This window comes from Canis lupus, chromosome 1 (assembly GCF_003254725.2).
Source record: "Canis lupus dingo isolate Sandy chromosome 1, ASM325472v2, whole genome shotgun sequence".
In the NCBI taxonomy this organism is placed as follows: domain Eukaryota; kingdom Metazoa; phylum Chordata; class Mammalia; order Carnivora; family Canidae; genus Canis; species Canis lupus.
Window position 1 is genome coordinate 117,828,203 of NC_064243.1, and position 18,147 is coordinate 117,846,349.

Here is an 18,147-nt window from a genome sequence, read left to right on the forward strand (position 1 = left end):
TGAAGAAAGTGAATTTGTGTGCGTTGTGCATCGCTCTGTTGTGTCAAAGGCATCTTATCCTCTCAGGAACAGGTAATAGGGGTTCAGCCAGCGGGGGGGGGGTGGGGTGACTCATGTGAGGGGATTGGGAAGCCCTACTGTGCGCCACAGATGGAGCCACTGCGGCACCTCCAGTCTCCTCATGGCTCTGTCTTCCAGGACCCCGTTGCCGCCAGCCAGGAAAGCATCTTCCCGGGGCAGTGAGCATGTTGAGGCTGCAAGGGGAAAAAAAAAAGTCCTTTTGACTTTGAATGTAAACACTTCGTGATGATGAGTCTGTGCCTGAGCATCCTTGCTTCTGACCTGAGCTCTGTCTTCCTTCTTTTCCCTACCTGAGCTGGAATCCAGACACCTCACTGCACCTGCTGCAGTCTTAGAAGATGAGTTCTAGTCAAACAGGCATGACGTAGCTCTGAGTGCGCGGGGGTCCCCTGTACTGGGGGGTGACTGTGGCAGGCAACCTGGCAGGAGATGTCGGGTGGTGAGGACAGGTGATGTATGTGGTTGTTGAGCTCCAGGACGGGAGCCAGACAGAACCAGGCTAAATCTAGCCTGTCACAGACTGCTGTGTGAACGTGGACCAGCGGTTTTCTCCTCCTGAGGCTGCATGGTAGGGGTTATTGGAAGGCTGACAGTGTAGATGCCACCCCGACTTCACCAGCCCAGGAGGCGAAGTGTCAATAAGCCACGGGAAGCCTTTCTCTGCCTCTCGCTTTATTAGGACGACCTGGGGGTGCCAGCAGACACGGCAGCTGCTCCTGGGAGTGCGGCCTGCACAGGGAGCAGGGCCCAGGGAGCCCCAGGAGCAGCCCCGGGCTGCGGGCTCGGTTACAGCGCTGCCGGCCACAGGGGGCACGAGGTGCAGAGCCAGGACCCTTCCAGCCCCCGGGGACCCAGGCCCCACGGGGCACCCCTATGCGGGGCCGCAGGCTGCACCGCGGCGCGAGGAGCCCACTGCGCGCCCACGGGTCCTGGCCTCGTGGACACGCGAGCGAGGCGTCGCGGCGGCCGAACCCGCGGTGGCCGCAGCCTGTCCCGGGGCTCGGGGCGCGGGCGGGGGGCAGACAACGGCCAACGGTCGGGGGCCGCGGGGCTCGGGGCCTGGGTCCCTCACGCGTGGGCCGGGGCCGCCCGGTGCCCGCATCTCCACGGCAGCTTTCCCCTGGGGTCGCCTCCCGCGCAGACCTCGGGCTGGGAGCGCCCCTCCCCGGAGCTGGGTTCCCTGCCCGGAAGCACCGCGGCCCCAGGGCACCAGCATTTCTCAGAGTAACTCAGAGCTCAGGGGGCAGAGTCCGCGACAAAACGGACAATTTGCCGACGGTAACTTGTCGGGGCCACAGAGACAGCAGGGACCTGCATGCACTTAGGACTTTTTCATCTTCTGTGGCCAATATAGTGGGAGCCAACACGGAGGCCTGTGTGCCAGACTCAACCCATAGCCCCATTTGTAACACCGGGGAGCTAAAAACCATGCTAACAATTTTAAATACTTGTAACACACACACACACACACACACACACACACACACACACACACACACAGAATATGTGACAGAGAGCCCGTAAAGGATTCACAAAGCCTATCCTATTCATTTACCAGACTCTTAACGAAGTTCGCAGCCACTCGTATATACTTCAGCTTTTCCTATTTAAGTACTGTATGGGATTGGTGATGGCTCTCGATAGTTCATTGCTAGTTTACAGGAAACATATCTGTATGATTTTGTAGCTGGCACCTTGCTCAAATCACCTCCCTTCCTAAGGTTTCCTACTCGACTCTGTACGCAATAATGTTTCCTCTGAATGGGGAAGCTTCCAACCCAGGTAGTTTTCCTTTCCTTTCCATCTGCAGGGAACACAACTGTCAGCACCATCAGGCATTTCTTGTCTAAGGAAGACTTGCAGCCGACTAACAGCTGTCTGCGAGCCATCTCCCAGGTACGAGGACAGGAGACAGGCCTCAGGTGGGTGCAGGACGTAGCCTGGCTTCAGAGCCTTACCCCAGGGCACCCACATCACCTACCAGAATTCCACAGGCCACTTTTCAGGGTGCCGACGACTTAGCAATGTTACCTTTCCCAGTGCACAAGTAGGATATGTGTGTAGGTTCGTGTATGGTTCATCTGCGTTGTACACGTGTTGGTGCTCGGTAGGACACAGACAAGCGGCTGCCTTTTGTCTGTTGACCTTACACGGGAAACTTGCTCACTTCCTTTCTTCCTTCTTGTAGTTTCTTTGTACATTCCCCTGGATTAACTGCATGCACGTCATGTTTTCTATGAGAAAGGAAGGCACTCCTACGGAAATCCGTGTGTCTCGCATTAGTTCTCTACCCTGGACATCAGCTACAAGATCCAGGAAAATGTTGACTGGAGACAGTGGAGACAATGGACATCCTTTCCCCTTTTCTGCTCATAGGGTAAAAGCATTCAGTGTGCTGTTGATTGGAGCTTCTGTGGACATGTGCTTTATTATACAAAAGAAACTCTCCCATTCCTACCTTGCTGAGCATTTTCCTTTGAAAGGGGACTCAGTGTTGTCAGGTACTGTTCCCACAACCATCCAGAGGATCCTAGGACTCTTCTCCTTCAGTTTCTTAATATGGTCATTCTACATTAATGCATTAATCGCTCAAAACAACCTAACCTTCTTGAGAAAAACCCCATTTAATGATAGATCACCCTGTTATATTTGGTAGGATTTAACTTTCTAGAATGTTATTAAGATATCTAGGGCTATGAGAGATACTCACCTGTGCTTTTCTTTTTAGTTCTGAGTTTTGGGATGAAGGTAATGCTGGCTTCCTAGAGTGAGTTAGCAAAACTTACCTCCCTGTTTTCTGAAAGAATTTATGTGGCACTGATAAAATAATGTCATTCTAGGTTTTATAGAGTTCATCAGGGGAAAAAAAAACAGAAGATGTGGAAGTGGACATTTTCTTCCTTGAAAGGGGTTTGTGGTCCTTTGTTACCATATTCCTGTCTTTCAGAGGGGCAGTCGTACCCCCTTTTAGATTCCTAACGTTGGTCATTGGAATTTTCTCTTTTTGATTCTCCTTCAGTTTCAGTAGAGGCTTATGAATTTTATCAATCTTTTAAAAATTCCTCTCTCAGCTTTGTTGGCTTTCACTGCAGTGTAATTTGATTTCTTATTTTGGATATTATTTAAGCTAATTGCTCTTAGGATGGACTTGAACCATTATTTTTAGTTGTTTCTTACTTTTTCATGGAAACATTTAAAGCTTCAGAATTTCCTGAAGACCTCTGCTTTAGCCTCATCTCACAGATTTTTAATTTTTGTGTTTTAATTCCCATGAGGTTTCAAATATTTTCCCGTTTTCATTCTTACTTCTTCTTTGCTTCGTTGGTTATGAAAGGGTATGTTTTGCTATCTTTCTGGATATTTGGAGAAGTTCTACTCATATTATTATTGATCCTCCTTGAATTCTATTGTGGTTGCAGAGAATATACTGCCTGGTGCCCACTGCATCATGATTGCTCCTCTTCCCCTGCTTTCACCTGGTATTTCCCTGACCTGAGAATATTCCTTCTCTACCTGACCACTTCATCCTTCTCAAGGTGTAATTCAAGTTCCATCCCTTCCAGACTCAGTTTTATGTGCTTCCCACCTGCTTCGAAATCCCAACCACTCCCCCCTCCTGTGTAATATGCGGTTTATTCGTGGGACTCTCAGTATATTATACATTATATATATCTTTAAACTCTGTATCGCTAGCATCTGCCACACTGTCTAGTGCAGGGTAACCACCAAATAAATGTTTAATAAAATAACAGGTAAGTAGCTGAGGGAAATGCCTGCTGTTTTTGCTTTCCCCCATCTTCAGATGGGTTCTATGGGCTGTAAAATGAGTTAGAAAAGATTCTCTTTTCAGCAATAAGGTCTAGTGGAGACACAGCACAACTATGAGGCAAGCCAAGCTTGAAGGACGTTGTAACTCTTGCAATTTCATATTTCCGTGGGTTAAACGATGGGAAGACTTGTTTTTCCAAATACAGCCTATCCAGTTGTTTACCAGAAAAGAGAATCATTATGATTCTTTAAAGCAGCATGAGAACAATAGCTATTGTTCTCAGCTTGATCTTGACTTAAAGTTTTCAAAACTTATAAAACAGACATCAGTTTTTCTTTCTTTTCCCCACCAAGCCAGTCCTCACCAGGTGAAGTGTGAATGTTATGGATTATTGACAGAGTGTATTACATTAAATCAAATGAGGACATTTATTTTTTTTTATTTTTCTTAAAGATTTATTTATTTGAGAGAGAGACAGAGACACAGGCAGAGGGAGAAGCAGGCTCCATGCAGGGAGCCTGACATGGGACTTGATCCCCGGTCTCCAGGATCACAGCCTGGGCCAAAGGCGGTGCTGAACCGCTTAGCCACCCAGGCTGCCCTCCTTTGGTATTTCAAGTATCAATTTTCTTGATGGAAAAATCATAGTTTCTAAAGTAAAAGTGTGAGCACTGAATTTTTCAGTCTTTGTATATTTGAAATTCTGTTTATTTCATATTTGTTTTTTAAATAGTTTCCAGTTTATTTCTTCTAATTATTTATGTGTTTATTTAATTTTGAGAGAGTGTGCACTCCTGCATGCAGGGGGAGGGGACAAGGGAGAGAGGGAGAGAGAGACTCTTATGCAGGTTCCATACTCAGCACAGAGTCCCATGCAGGGCTCTCATGACCCTAAGATCATGACCTGAGCCGAAATCAAGAGTTGGACACATAATTGACTGAGCCACCCAGACGCCCCTATTTCTTCTATTAGTTAAGATATTCTCCTATCTTTGGCTTGCATTTTTGCCAATAAAAAATCTGTTACTGTGATCATTTTTCCAATTTACATAAAATATATCCTTTCCTTTCCCAGTTGCATTTAAGTTTTTCTTATCACTGGATTAAGCAATCAGATTATGATAACCTTGGTGAACTTTTTTAATTTTTTATTTCTTTTAAAAATTATTTTATTAATTAATTTATTTATCTTTCCACTCAACATGGGGCTCCAACTAACAACCTTGAGATCAAGTCACATGCTCTTCTGACTGAGCCAGTCAGGTGTCCCTTAAGTTTTTATTTTATTTTTATTTATTTTTATTTTTTCCCTTAAGTTTTTAATTCCAGTTAGTTAACACATAGTGTTACATTAGTTTCAGGTGTACAATATAGTAATTCAATACTTCCATACACCACCCTGTGCTTGCCATAAGAGGTGCACTCCTTTTCTCCAAATCCTCACCAACACCTGTTGTTTTGTTGTTGATTTTGGCCATTCTGACAGATGTGAGGTGATAGCTCAGTGTAGTTTTGATTTACATTTCCCTGATGATAAGTGAAGCTTACCATCATTTCATGCATCTGTTGGCCATCTGTATGTCTTCTTTGCAGAAATGTCTGTTCGTGTCTTCTGCCCATTTTTTAATTGGACTATTTGTTCTTTGGGTATTGAGTTTTACAAGTTCCTTATATATTTTGGATACTAACCTTTATTGGATATGTCATATGCAAATATCTTCTCCCATCCCATAGGTTGTCTTTTAGGTTTTTTTTTTTTTAAGATTTTATTTATTTATTCATGAGAGACAGAGACAGACAGAGAGAGAGAGAGAGAGGCAGAGACACAGGCAGAGGGAGAAGCAGGCTCCATGCAGGGACCCTGACATGGGACTCGCTCCTGGGTCTCCAGGATCACACCCTGTGCTGAAAGCGGCGCCAAACCGCTGAGCCACCTGGGCTGCCCGCCTTTAGTTTTGATGATAGATTCCTTCACTGAATAGAAGCTTTTCATTTGGATGTAATCCCAACAGTTTATTTTTGCTTTTGTTTCCTTTGCCTCAGGAAACATCTAGAAAAAAGTTGCTATAGCTGATGTAAGAAGTTACTGCTTATGTTCTTTTCTTGGATTTTTATAGGTTCAGGTCTCACATTTAGGTCTTTAATATATTTTTTATTTATTTTTGTGTTTGGTGTAGGAAAATGGTCCAGTTTCATTCTTTTGCATGTTCCTGTTCAGTTTTCCCAACACCACTTGTTGAAGAGACTGTCTTTTTACCATTGGATGTTCTTTCCTGCTTTCTCAAAGATTAACCGACCATATAATTGTGGATTCATTTCTAGATATTCTATTCTTTTCCATTCATCTATGAGTCTGTTTTTGTGCCAGTACCATACTGTCTTGATTGTTAGAGCTTTGTATTGTAACTTGAAGTCCAGAATTGTGATGCCTTTAGCTTTGTCTTTCTTTTCCAGATTGTTTTGGCTATTCAGTCTTTTGTAGTTCCAAATTTTAGGATTGTTTGTTCTACATCTGTGAAAAATGCTGCTGATATTTTGATAGGGGTTGCATTAAATGTGTAGATTGCTTTAAGTAGTATAGACAATTTTAGAATATTTGTTCTTCCAACCCATAAGCATGGAATGTCTTTCCATGTCTTTGTGTCATCTTCAGTTTCTTTCATCGGTGTTTTATAGTTTTCAAAGGACAGGTATTTCACCTCTTTGGTTAGGTTTATTCCTAGGTATCTGGTTATTTTGGGTGCAATTTTAAATGGGATTGTTTTCTTAATTTCTCTTTCTGCTGCTTCATTATTGGTGTATAGATGTACAGATATCTGTACATTGCTTTTGTATCCTGCAAGTTTACTAAATTATCAGTTCTAGCAATTATTTTTTTCACTGGCATCTCTCCTATTGTGACATGTCATCTGCAAATAGTGAAAGTTTTACTTCTTCCTTACTGATTTGGATTCTTTTTCTTTTTGTTGTTCTGATTACTGTTGCTAGGTCTTCCAGTACTATGTCGAATAAAAGTGGTAACAGTGGACATCCACCCTGCCCCCAGCTGCAAGTAACCTTTTATTCTACCTTATATCTTTATGAATTTCCCTATTCTAGATACCTCATATAAATGAAATCATACAATATTTGTCCTTTTGCGTATGGCTTATCTCAGTATATATCTCACAAGGTAAATATTGTAGTAGGTATCAGAATTTTATTCCTTTTAATATGTATGTATATGCTGCATTTTGTTTAGTAGTTCATGTGTTGATGGATATTTGGATTGTTTTTCATCCTTTTTGGCTATTGTGAATAATGCTGTCACCATAAATGTTGGTGATCAATTATCTGTTTGAGTCTCTGCTTTCAATTCTTTTGAGTATATATCTAGAACTGCTGAAAAATATGGTAGTTCTATATTAACCTCTTGAGGAATCAAAATACTGGTTTTCCACAAGGGCTGTACCATCTTACATTCCCATAAGCATTGCACAAGGGGTTCATTTTCTTCACAACGTCACTGACACTTATTTTCCTTTTTAAAATTTCCTGTTATAGCCATCCCAGCAGTGATATCTCCTTGTGGTTTTGATTTGCATTTCCCTGATGTCTAATTATGTCAGCCATTTTTCATGTGTTTATATATTTATATATCTTCCTTGGAGAAATGTCTGTTGTTAGTCTTTTCAGTATGTTTTCATCCATTTTCATAAGGGATACTAGTCTGCAGATTTTGTCTTTCTTTCTCTTTCTTTCTTTCTTTCTTTCTTTCTTTCTTCTTTCTTTCTTTCTTTCTTTCTTTCTTCTTTTAGAAGAAAATTACTTGCTTTTCAATTTTTTAGAGTGTCTTTTCCCTTAAATGGTCTTGGCTTCCTTGTTGAAAATTAATTGACTATAGGTGTGAGGGTTTATTTCTGGGCTCTCTATTCTATTCTATTCTGTTCTATTCTATTCTATTGGTCTGTAAGTCTGTTCTTATGTCACTGCCATAATGTTATAACTAATGTAGCACTGTAATAAATTGTGAAGCTGGATAATATGAATCCTCCAACTTTATTCTTCTTAGGATTGTTTTGGCTATTTGGGGCCCTTTGTAATTCCATATGAACTTGGGGATTGGCTTTCCCATTTCTGAAAAAAAAAGACTGTTGGAATTTTAATTGCACTGAATCTGTGTGTCTCTTTGGAGAGTATTGACATCTTAAAAATGTTGACTCTTGTTTTCTTTTTAACATACTTTCCATTTATTTAGGTCATCTTTAATGTTCTCCAGCAATGTGTTTTAGTTTTAAGCATACAAATATTTCACCTTGGTTAGATTTATTACTAAGTCTTTTCTTCTTGTAGGTACTATTATAAATGGAAGGAGTTTCCTAATTTCCTTTTTGTATTGTTTATTGCTGTTCCATAGATACACAATTGATTTGGGGTACTGATTTTCTCTGCAACTTTGCTGAATTCATTTATTAGCCGTAGTTTTTGTGATTTTTTAATGTCAGCTGCAAAAAGATAGCTTTACAATTTCTTTTCCATTTTGGATGCCTTTTATTTCCTTTTCTTGCCTTCTAGCTCTGGGATAGAACTTTAAGTACAATGCTAAATAGCACTGTGAAAGCAGGTCTCTTGTCTTTTTCTGAGCTTAGAGGAAAAGCTTTTAGTCTATCAACACTGAGGATAATGTAGTTTTTTTCATGTATACTTTCATCATGTTTAGGAATTATCCCTCTGCTCCTAGTTTTCTGAGCACTTTTATCATGAAGGTTATTGGATTTTGTCAAATACCTTTACTGCACAAACTGAGATGATCATGTGAGGGTTTTTTTTTTTTTTTCATTTTACTAACAGGATGGATTACATTGGTTGATTATCTTCTCATTCTTGCATTGCGGGGGTAAATTCTACTTGGTCATGGTGAACAAATCTCTTAATATGCTGTTGCATTCTATTTGCTAATATTTTGTGGAGTATTTTTGCATCTATATTCACAAAGAACATTGATCTGTAATTTTCTTTTCTTTTTTTTTATTTTTATTTTTTGTAATTTTCTTTTCATGTGATTTCTTTATCTGGCTTTGGTATCAGAATAATGCTGGCCTCATAGCATAAGTTAGGGAGTATTTCCTTCTCTTAATTTTTTGGAAGCTTGAGAAGGATTTGTGTTAATTCTTCATTAAATGTTTGGTGGAATTCACTTGTATAGTCATCTGGTCCAGGACTTTACTTTGTTGGGAAGTTTGTTTGTTTGTTTGTTTGTTTGTTTTAAAGATTTATTCATGAGAGACAAAGAGAGAGAGGCAGAAGGAGAAGCAGGCTGTCTCCGGGAAGTCTGATGTGGGATTTGATCCCAGGACCCCAAGATCACCACCCAAGCTGAAGGCAGACACTCAACCACTGAGCCACCCAGGCATCCTGGGAAGTTTTTGGTTACTGATTCAATCCTTCACTTTTTGTAGATATGTTGAAATATTCTATTTCTTTGAGTCAGTTTAGATAATTTCTGTGTTTCAATTTGTCCATTTCTGCTTGGTTATCTAATTTGTTGGTGTATTAATATTATACTGTATGTTAACTAACTGGAATTTAAATAAAACTTTGGAGAAAGAAAGAAAGAATTTCTTAGTGTACAGGTTTTTTTTTTTTTTTTTTTAAGGGTGGGGAATGCAAGAATGATGAGGAAAGGGCAGAGGGAGAGAGAGGGAACCTTAAGCTGGGCATGATCTCATGACCCTAAAATCATGAACTGAGCCAATATCAGTTGGATACTTAACCAAATGAGGCACCCAGGGGTCCCTACAGTTGTTTTCAATATTGTCTTATAATCCTTTTTACTTCTGTAGGGCTGGTAGCAATACCTCCATTTTTAATTCTGGTTTTAGTTATTTGTGTTTTCTTTCTGTCAGTCTAGGTAAAAGTCTGTCAATTCTGTTGATCTTTTCAAAGAGCCAACTTTTGGTTTCATTGATTTTTCTCTGTGTTTTTCTCTTTCTTTTTGGTTTATCTCCACTTTTTATTATTTCCTTCTTCCATATCTTTTTTAATTTCTCCTTTTTGTAGTTGCTGTAGATGTAAAGTTAGGTTTTTGATTCCAGATATTTCCTCGTGTAGGCAATTTGTTACAAATTTCCCTCCTAGCACTGCTTTTGCTATATACCATTAATTTTGGTATGCTGTATTTTCATTTTCATTAGTCTTTAAGTATTTTGTGATTTGTGATTTATTCTTTGACCCATTTTTTTCTTAGTCCATTCAGGCTGCTATAACAAAATACCAGAGATTGGGTAGCTTATAAGCAGCATAAATTTATTTTTTGAAGTTTTTTTTTTTAATTTTTATTTATTTATGATAGTCACAGAGAGAGAGAGAGAGAGGCAGAGACATAGGCAGAGGGAGAAGCAGGCTCCATGCAGGGAGCCCGATGCGGGACTCGATCCCGGGACTCCAGGATCATGCCCTGGGCCAAAGGCAGGCGCTAAACCACTGAGCCACCCAGGGATCCCCCCAGTGAAGGTTTATGGCAATCTTGCATTTCACAATATTAAAATTTTTTTCTTTATTAAGCTTAGTCAGGAAGGCATTCAGAAGCAAAATAGTTTTAAAGCTAGGCCTCTTGTATCAAACAGCCAAGTTGTGAAGGCAAAGGAAAAATCCTTGAAGAAAATTAAAAGTGCTACTCCAATAAACACACAAATGTGTGAACGTCAACCACAACATTCCCATAAACCACTGAGAGGGGATCCCTGGGTGGCGCAGCGGTTTGGCGCCTGCCTTTGGCCCAGGGCGCGATCCTGGAGACCCGGGATCGAGTCCCACGTCGGGCTTCCGGTGCATGGAGCCTGCTTCTCCCTCTGCCTGTGTCTCTGCCTCTCTCTCTCTCTCACTGTGTGCCTATCATAAATAAATAAAAAAAAAATTAAAAAAAAAAAAAACCACTGAGAGGCTCTAACTCTTTAATTTTAGGTAGTCTGAGAGGTGAGGAAGCTGCAGAAGAAAAGCTGAAAACTAGCAGAGGGTTATTCATGCAGCTTAAGAAGCCATCTCTATAACATAAAAGTACAGGGTGAAGCAGTAAGTGCTGATGTAGAAGCTGAAGCAAGTTATCTAAAAGATCTAGCTAAAATAATTAATGAAGATGGCTACCCTAAACAACATTTTCAATGTAGATCAAATACCTTCCATTGGAAAGATATGTCATTTAGGACTTTCATAGCTAGAGAGAAGATTCAAAATACAAGATGACTCTTATTAGGGGTGAATGCAGCTCATGAGTTTAACCAGTGTCCATTTACCATTCTAAAAATCCCAGCACTGTTAAGAATTATGTTAAATCTGCTCTGCTTGTGTTCTATAAATGAAAATAACAAAGGCTAGATGATAGCCTTTGTAAACCATTTGTTAACAACATGGTTTACTGAATATTTTAGGCCCACTGTGAGGACCTACTCCTCAGAAAAAAAAAGATTATTTTCAAAATATTGACAATACACCTGGTTACCCAAGAGCTCTGATGGAAGTGTACAATGAGATTAATGTTTTCATGACTGCTAACACAATATCCATTCTGCAACCCAGGAATCAAGAAGTAATTTTGACTTTCAAAATCTTTTTAAAGATTTTATTTATTTGAGAGTGAGAAAGGAGTATGAGCTGGGGGAGGGGCAAGGAGGGGCAGAGAGGGAAAGAATCTTCAAATAGACTCCAGCCGAGCAGAGAGCCCAACACGGGGCTCTATCCCAGGACCCTGAGATCATGACCTGAACTGAAGGCAGACACTTAAATGACTGAGCCACCTGGGCACCCTTCAAGTCTTACTATTTAAGAAATACATTTTGTAAGGCTATATAGCTGCCATTGATAGTGATTCCTCTGATGGATCTGGGCAAATTAAATAGAAAATCTTCTGGAAAGAATTCACTCTTCTAGATGCCATTCATGATTCATAATTCATGGCAAGAGGTCAATATCAACATGAACAGGAGTTGGAAGAGGTTGATTCCAATCCTCATAGAGGACTTTGAGGGATTCAAGACTTCAGTAGCTGCAGATGCAGTGGAAATAGCAAAATAACTAGAATTAGAAGTGGAGGCTGAGGATGTGGCTGGATGGCTGCAATCTCGTGAAAAAAAGGGCTGAGGAGTTGCTTCCAATGGATGAGCAAAGATGATTTCTTAAAACAGAGTCTACTCCTGGTGAAGATGGTGAAGACTGTTGAAATGATAGGAAAGGATTTAGAATATTACATAACTTAGTTGATAAAGCAGCAACAAAGTTTGACTTCAGTTTTATTTTTTATTTTTTACTTCAGTTTTAAAAGAAGTTCTACTATGGGTAGAATGCTATCAAACAGCATTTCATGATACAGAGAAGTCGTTCTTGAAAGGAAAAGTCAATTGATGCAGCAAACTTCATTGCTATCTTAAGAAATTGCCACCACCACCCCAATCTTCAGCAACTGCCACCCTGATCAGTCGGTAGCCATCAACATCAAAAGACATCCTCCATCAGCAAAAAGATTACAACTTGTTGAAGCTCAGATACTGTTCAGCACTTTTAGCAAAAAGGTATTTTTCAATTAAAGTATGTACTTTTTAAAAAAAATATGCTATTACATACTTAATAGGCTGTAGTACAAACATAACTTTTACATGCACTGGGAAACCAAAACATTCATTGGACTCACTTCATTGCAATACTTGCTTTATTGAAGTTCTATCACCAAACCTGCAATATCTCTGAAGTATAACCATAGAAGGCAATTGCTAGTTTCAAGGGGGTGATTCAACCCCAGGAATTTGGGTGCAGAACTGGAAACATTTAATTGCTTTTGAATGCTGCATATAAACCCCTTGGCTTACAGTGCAGGTTACATTATACAATTTAGGTGCACATACAACCATGAGGCTCCGTTGCTGCTGCTAACTATATTGCTTATAATTCTTTTCCTACCTACCTTTAATGCCAGAACTCTTACTTTCTTTGCCTCTCAAGTCACCCAGTCTTGTCATTCATCAATGGCTTCTTCATCAGCGATTTCCGCCCCCTTACCACAACTGCTTAAAGTCCTATTTAAAGTGACTGACTCCCCTTTGGCACCTAGCACAGAACTAGTCTCCCAGGAAGTGCTCAGTGGTAAGTGCCTTGGTTCTCTCAGGATCTGTACCAGTGACTGTACAATAGGCTCTAATAACATCTGACTAACAAAATGAATGAAGCTGCTCTAACTTTCCAGGCATCAGTGACATTCAATAACATGGTCATAACTTGACAGTGAGAGGAGCTGCATTCAGCCTAGAGGACCTTGTACTGAGAGGTGATACTGAAGACTGTTAGGCTTCTGAATTCACTGGGTAAAGCCAGATCTCTCCTCCATAGAGGGACCTGATGCCTCCTTCATTCTGCCTTTTCTCCAAAACACATCTTTAGAGCACCTTCCTGTAGCCCAGGTGAGTTGTCTCACCTTTTCCTATCTGCTACTCTTTGTATCTCCTTGGAGTATTTGGGGTAGGTAAATATATTTCTCCTGAAAATGGCTCAAATACCAAAGGAGAATTTTTCAGAAGGAAACAGGAGTGTCTTGTAAGAACCTCCAAAAAGTGATACAGTAAGTAGGTAAGAGCGACAAGCAATTAGGAAGACCTACTAGATTGACAGATTAGAAAGATGAAGCAGCCACATGAAAATAATGATGAAATTAACAGGTAATATTCAGTGAATGCTTTTGAAGTACCAGGCACTGTAAACATTTTATACCAATTAAGTTATTTATCTTCATTATATTCCTCTGAGGTGTTACCATCACCATTTATAGATGGTGAAGTAATTCGTCCAGTCATATAAAGACAGTATACTTGCAACTTGGATTTATATCCAGGGAGCACTTATGGGCATATACATGTCACACACACTCTTTTGAGCTCTTAAATGGTAGGGTGTCTTATCTATCTGGCTCACAGTAGATGCTCAGGAAATGGTTAGCAGACATGACTGAGTACGATTCTCCATCCGTGACACCATAACATCATCATCTTAGCCCAATCTTCCAACAGGATAATATACTCTTCTTCAAGTCCTTCACTATATTCAACTCTTGCTTTCTTTCCCTAGTTTACTATAATTGCAAAGGCACTTTAAGTCAAGAATTTTAAAATGTTATGTGTATTCATGTTTCTTAATTGCCAAAGTATGAATATTTGGGTGAATCCTCTCAAAATAACAAGATAACATAAAACTGTGTAGCGAAAGCAAATAAAATCTAGGGATTAAAGTACTACTTCATCTTTGTAGTATCAGTGTTTGGGAGAGCAGAGCAAGCAGAGAATGGGAGAAACAGAAAGCTTGCCATTATCCTACCACTGTATATATATAGTGGCCAGTCTATTCATGACAATGGTTCTTAATTGTTTTTATTTTTTTTAAGATTTTATTTATTCATGAGAGACACAGAGAGAGAGGCAGAGACACAGGCAGAGGGAGGAGAAGCAGGCTCCATGCAAGGAGCCCGATGCAGGACTCAATCCCAGGAATCCAAGATCACATCCTGAGCCAAAGGCAGATGCTCAACCGCTAAGCCACCCAGGCGTCCCCAGTTCTTAATTGATACCATGCCATGCTTCCTTGTCTCTCAAAGATCCTTCAACATTCTGCAGAATTTCCAAAACTTATTAATAAAACTAAATCAAAGGAAGGATAAATCCCTTTTTAAAAATTCACCATCCCATTCCAAACTCACTACCTTGCTATGGAATGTGCTTTACCTCCTGGTTTTCAGTTAAGTTAGCTCATGTATGAGAACAGACTATTTTGTCTAAAGTTGGAAACCTAATCACTCATTCCACATCAGAATTATATCAGTGATATAATTCCTTTTTAAGATAATTTACTTACAACATCAAATGCCAGAAAACATAACCTGAAATATAAGCTATATAAGTGCCCTTTACTTCCAAGTGTCCATCCAGACAGTTCTAATCGTTATGTTTCACTTTCCTAGTCACAGACAGGAAACCATGGAGCCAGCAAGATTATTCAATTTATCTAAAACTTAAGACTATTTGAAGCCAGCCTCTTTACAAACCATAATTATCTGTCAGGGTTTGGTATAGAAAATAAAAGGTCTTAAGTATTTCAAAAAGACATCTATTACAAGTAACTATTTTCAAAATTGGTAGGCAGGCTGGAGGAAAAATAATAATAATCACTGGATTTATTTCAATGTAAACTCTCTTAACTATAATCCAGCTTGGAGAGGTAACTGTTGCTGTTACCAGTAATGATGCCAGCGGTAATAGCTCAAAGCCACAAAACTTGACACTAGACACAAGATCATGGAGTCCAGATGCAACAAACGTGACAGAACAAGCTGTGCACTTTGCCTAGAATGACTCCCAGAGTGCATGTGCCTGCACAGAGCTATGCAATTAGTACTCACCCTTTAGGATTCAGATTGCAAAGCACATCCACCATTAAGCCTGCTCTTATCTCTTTTCCTTGGTTATGTTCTCACTGCACTTGTAAAAATTAAAATGTGTGAAACAAAAAAAAAAACAAAAAAAAAAAAATAAATAAAATAAAATAAAATGTGTGAAACAGACACCAAAATAATGGTATTCTTAGAACACAGATCAGGCCATTTTTCTCTACCTTAGTCTCCCACTAAAGGATATAGTAAAGCTTAATTCTTTTTTTTTTTTTTAAGATTTTATTTATTTATTTTTTTTCATGAGAGAAACAGAGAGAGAGAGAGGCAGAGACATAGGCAGAGGGAGAAGCAGGCTCCCTGCGGGAACCTGATGCGGGACTTGATCCCAGGACCCCGGGATCACGACCTGAGCCAAAGGCAGACACTCAACCACTGAGCCACCCAGGTGCCCCAGTAAGGCTTAATTCTTCAAGAAGAAAGTAGGAAATTTTGCAAGAAGTATCAGTGTCACAGTGAGAGGGTATTATATACAAATTGGTTTTATTAGAGATCAAAAACTTTATTCACACCACCTTTTACTTCTTTTGCAGCTTTAATTTTTAACTTTAAAAACATTTTTTGGATCCACTGGTTGACTAAATATCTTTACATGCCCATTAGCTAACAAAACTTCTATGTAGGACTTGAGTAAAATTGCATGCTTACTGCTATCAGAAAGGCATATTCATTTATAATCTACTCATTTGCTCTCCTGTAGAACTGCTTACAAACGGCATTATTGCAAAGAAAGATTTACACATAATTCCTACATCCTTCATGCTGTTCTAGCATTAATCTTCTGATGTCTAGCAAGATAAGAACTCTTAGTGAATGGTTTGCTACATTTCTCCTAGAGCTCTCTCCAGTGTGAGATGATATAGAATAAGGGATACACTTTAACTGAGACTTCCCACAGTTTTTATATTCGTTTTCCTTCTCTCCTGTGTGTATTCAAGAAGAGATGCATATTGCCTGTCTTTCCCATGTTACACATATTGGGTTTTTCTCCAGTGTGGATTTACTTATGCCAATTAAGGGATTAATATGGGCTAAAGACTTTCCTATGAAGGCAACAAATGTTCTCTCTACAGTATGAACTGTGATGGACAGTAAGGCTTGTACCACTGGCTAAAGACCTTCCCATATTCATTACATTCTTTTTTCCAGTATAAATTTTCAGGAAAGATCTATGGCTGAAGTGTATTATGACAAATATTGCATTCATACAGTTTCTCTCTTGTATGATTTTTCACATGTATAATGATTCACGTGGCCTAGAGACTTTTCTACACTTAGTGCACTACTGGGTTTACCTCCATTATGTATTCTCTGATGGGCAGTAAGATTTGAGCCTTTGCTAAAAGCTTTCCCACATTCGTTACATTTATATGGCTTTTCTCCAGTATGAATTCTCTGATGTACAGTAAGATTTGAACTACAGCTGAAAGTCTTCCCACATTTAATACATTCATAGGGCTTCTCTCCAGTGTGAATTCTGTGATGTTGAAGCAAGGATGACCTATGACTGAAGGCTTTCCCACAAATGCTGCATTCATACGGTTTCAATCGAGAGTGATTCCTTAAATGCATATTCAGGGATTCTGGCTGGTTGAAGGATTTCCTGCATTTTTGACATTCAAAAGGTTTTTCTTCATTATGAATACTCTGATGCTGAATAAGAAATGATAAGCTGCTAAAGACTTTGAGACATTTGTTACATTCGAATTGTTTCTCTATAGTGTGAATTCTTTGATGTCGAGTAAGGTGTGAACTACAGCAAAAGGCTTTTCCACATTCACTACATTCATAAGGTTTCTCTCCAGTATGAATTTTCTGATGGTGAATGAGAGATGACCTATGAATGAAGGCTTTCTCACATATTCGACACTCATACAGTTTTTCTTGTGTATGAATTCTCAGATGTTCAATGAGATGTGAAACACGACTAAATGACTTTCCACAGTTCATACATTCATATGGTTTCTCTCCAGTGTGAGTACTCTGATGATTAGTAAGTGAGGACACATGGCTAAAGGCCTTCCCACATTCGATACATTTGTAAGGTTTCTCTCCACTGTGACTTATCTGATGTCGAGTTAGGGATGAGCCATGGCTAAAAGTCTTTCCACATTCATGACATTCATATGGTTTCTCTCCTGTATGAATTCTCCAATGGCGATTAAGGATTGATTGTTTGCCAAAGGCTTTCCCACATTCGTTGCATGTATAGACTTTTTCTCTATTATAAGTCTCATCAAGGGTAAGAGATTTGCTCTGGCTGAAAGCTGCCATACTTTCTTTAGAATTCAAAAGTTTCTTTTCACCACCACTGATCTCCTCATTTTTTGTAACAGATCTTTTTGGTAAGCTCTTCTTAAATATATCATGTTTATGTGATTTCCCTTCAGCAGAAATTCTCTGTGGTTCAGAAAGAATAGACTTTAAATGGAAGATGCTTCTAAATGTATCGTATTTGTAAACACTTTCCCCAGTGGCACTTTCTCTAAAGGTGAGGGTCACTGGTCTGAAATGTTCTACCTGATTTTCATGCGTCCCATCTATATATTCCCAGTCGTTGTTAAAATCTGAAAATTCATGACTCTGTTTTATAGCTTTTTCTATTTTTACCATTTGGGGTGAATCTTCATCATAAATATCCTCCTTCATTAGTAATTCCTTGTTTTCCCATCTTGATTCCCAATCTGAAATATATCAAGAAAGCAAAACACTGCTTTTTCTGTACTTCTTGAAAAGAAACTTCTATGGTAAGAAAAAGCAATTTAAAAAAAAAATAGAGCACATCTCCACCCCCAAAAAGTACATGACTGACAATTCTCATATATTCAATAATTTCTGA

At 39.5% G+C, this 18,147-nt stretch overlaps 2 protein-coding genes across 36 annotated transcripts in view; one reads left to right on the top strand and one right to left on the bottom strand.

Moving 5' to 3' along the window:
• LOC112645543 (histo-blood group ABO system transferase-like) overlaps nt 1–18,147 on the top strand; it is a 114,541-nt gene that overhangs the window by 20,498 nt on the left and 75,896 nt on the right. For 6 of the 32 annotated variants that reach the window (XR_007403001.1, XR_004813325.2, XR_007403002.1 and 3 more), the window contains 2 exons: nt 1,892–2,003; nt 12,138–12,393. The exons of 2 other annotated variants lie outside the window; for them this stretch is intronic. The gene's annotated coding sequence lies outside the window, so the exon portion shown is untranslated. Of the gene's footprint in view, nt 1–1,111; nt 1,360–1,891; nt 2,004–2,269; nt 2,459–6,838; nt 6,903–9,100; nt 9,631–12,137; nt 12,394–18,147 lie in introns of those variants that run through there. 24 more of the 32 variants (XR_004813339.2, XR_004813337.2, XR_007403024.1 and 21 more) reach the window with 17 other exon arrangements.
• LOC112645540 (zinc finger protein 181) overlaps nt 15,775–18,147 on the bottom strand; it is a 73,703-nt gene continuing 71,330 nt past the window's right edge. For all 4 annotated transcript variants that reach the window (XM_049095641.1, XM_035712777.2, XM_025425157.3 and 1 more), the window contains one exon: nt 15,775–17,992. In XM_049095641.1, the coding sequence (XP_048951598.1) occupies nt 16,512–17,992 (1,481 nt within the window). In that variant the 3' untranslated portion in view covers nt 15,775–16,511. The remainder of the gene's footprint in view (nt 17,993–18,147) is intronic.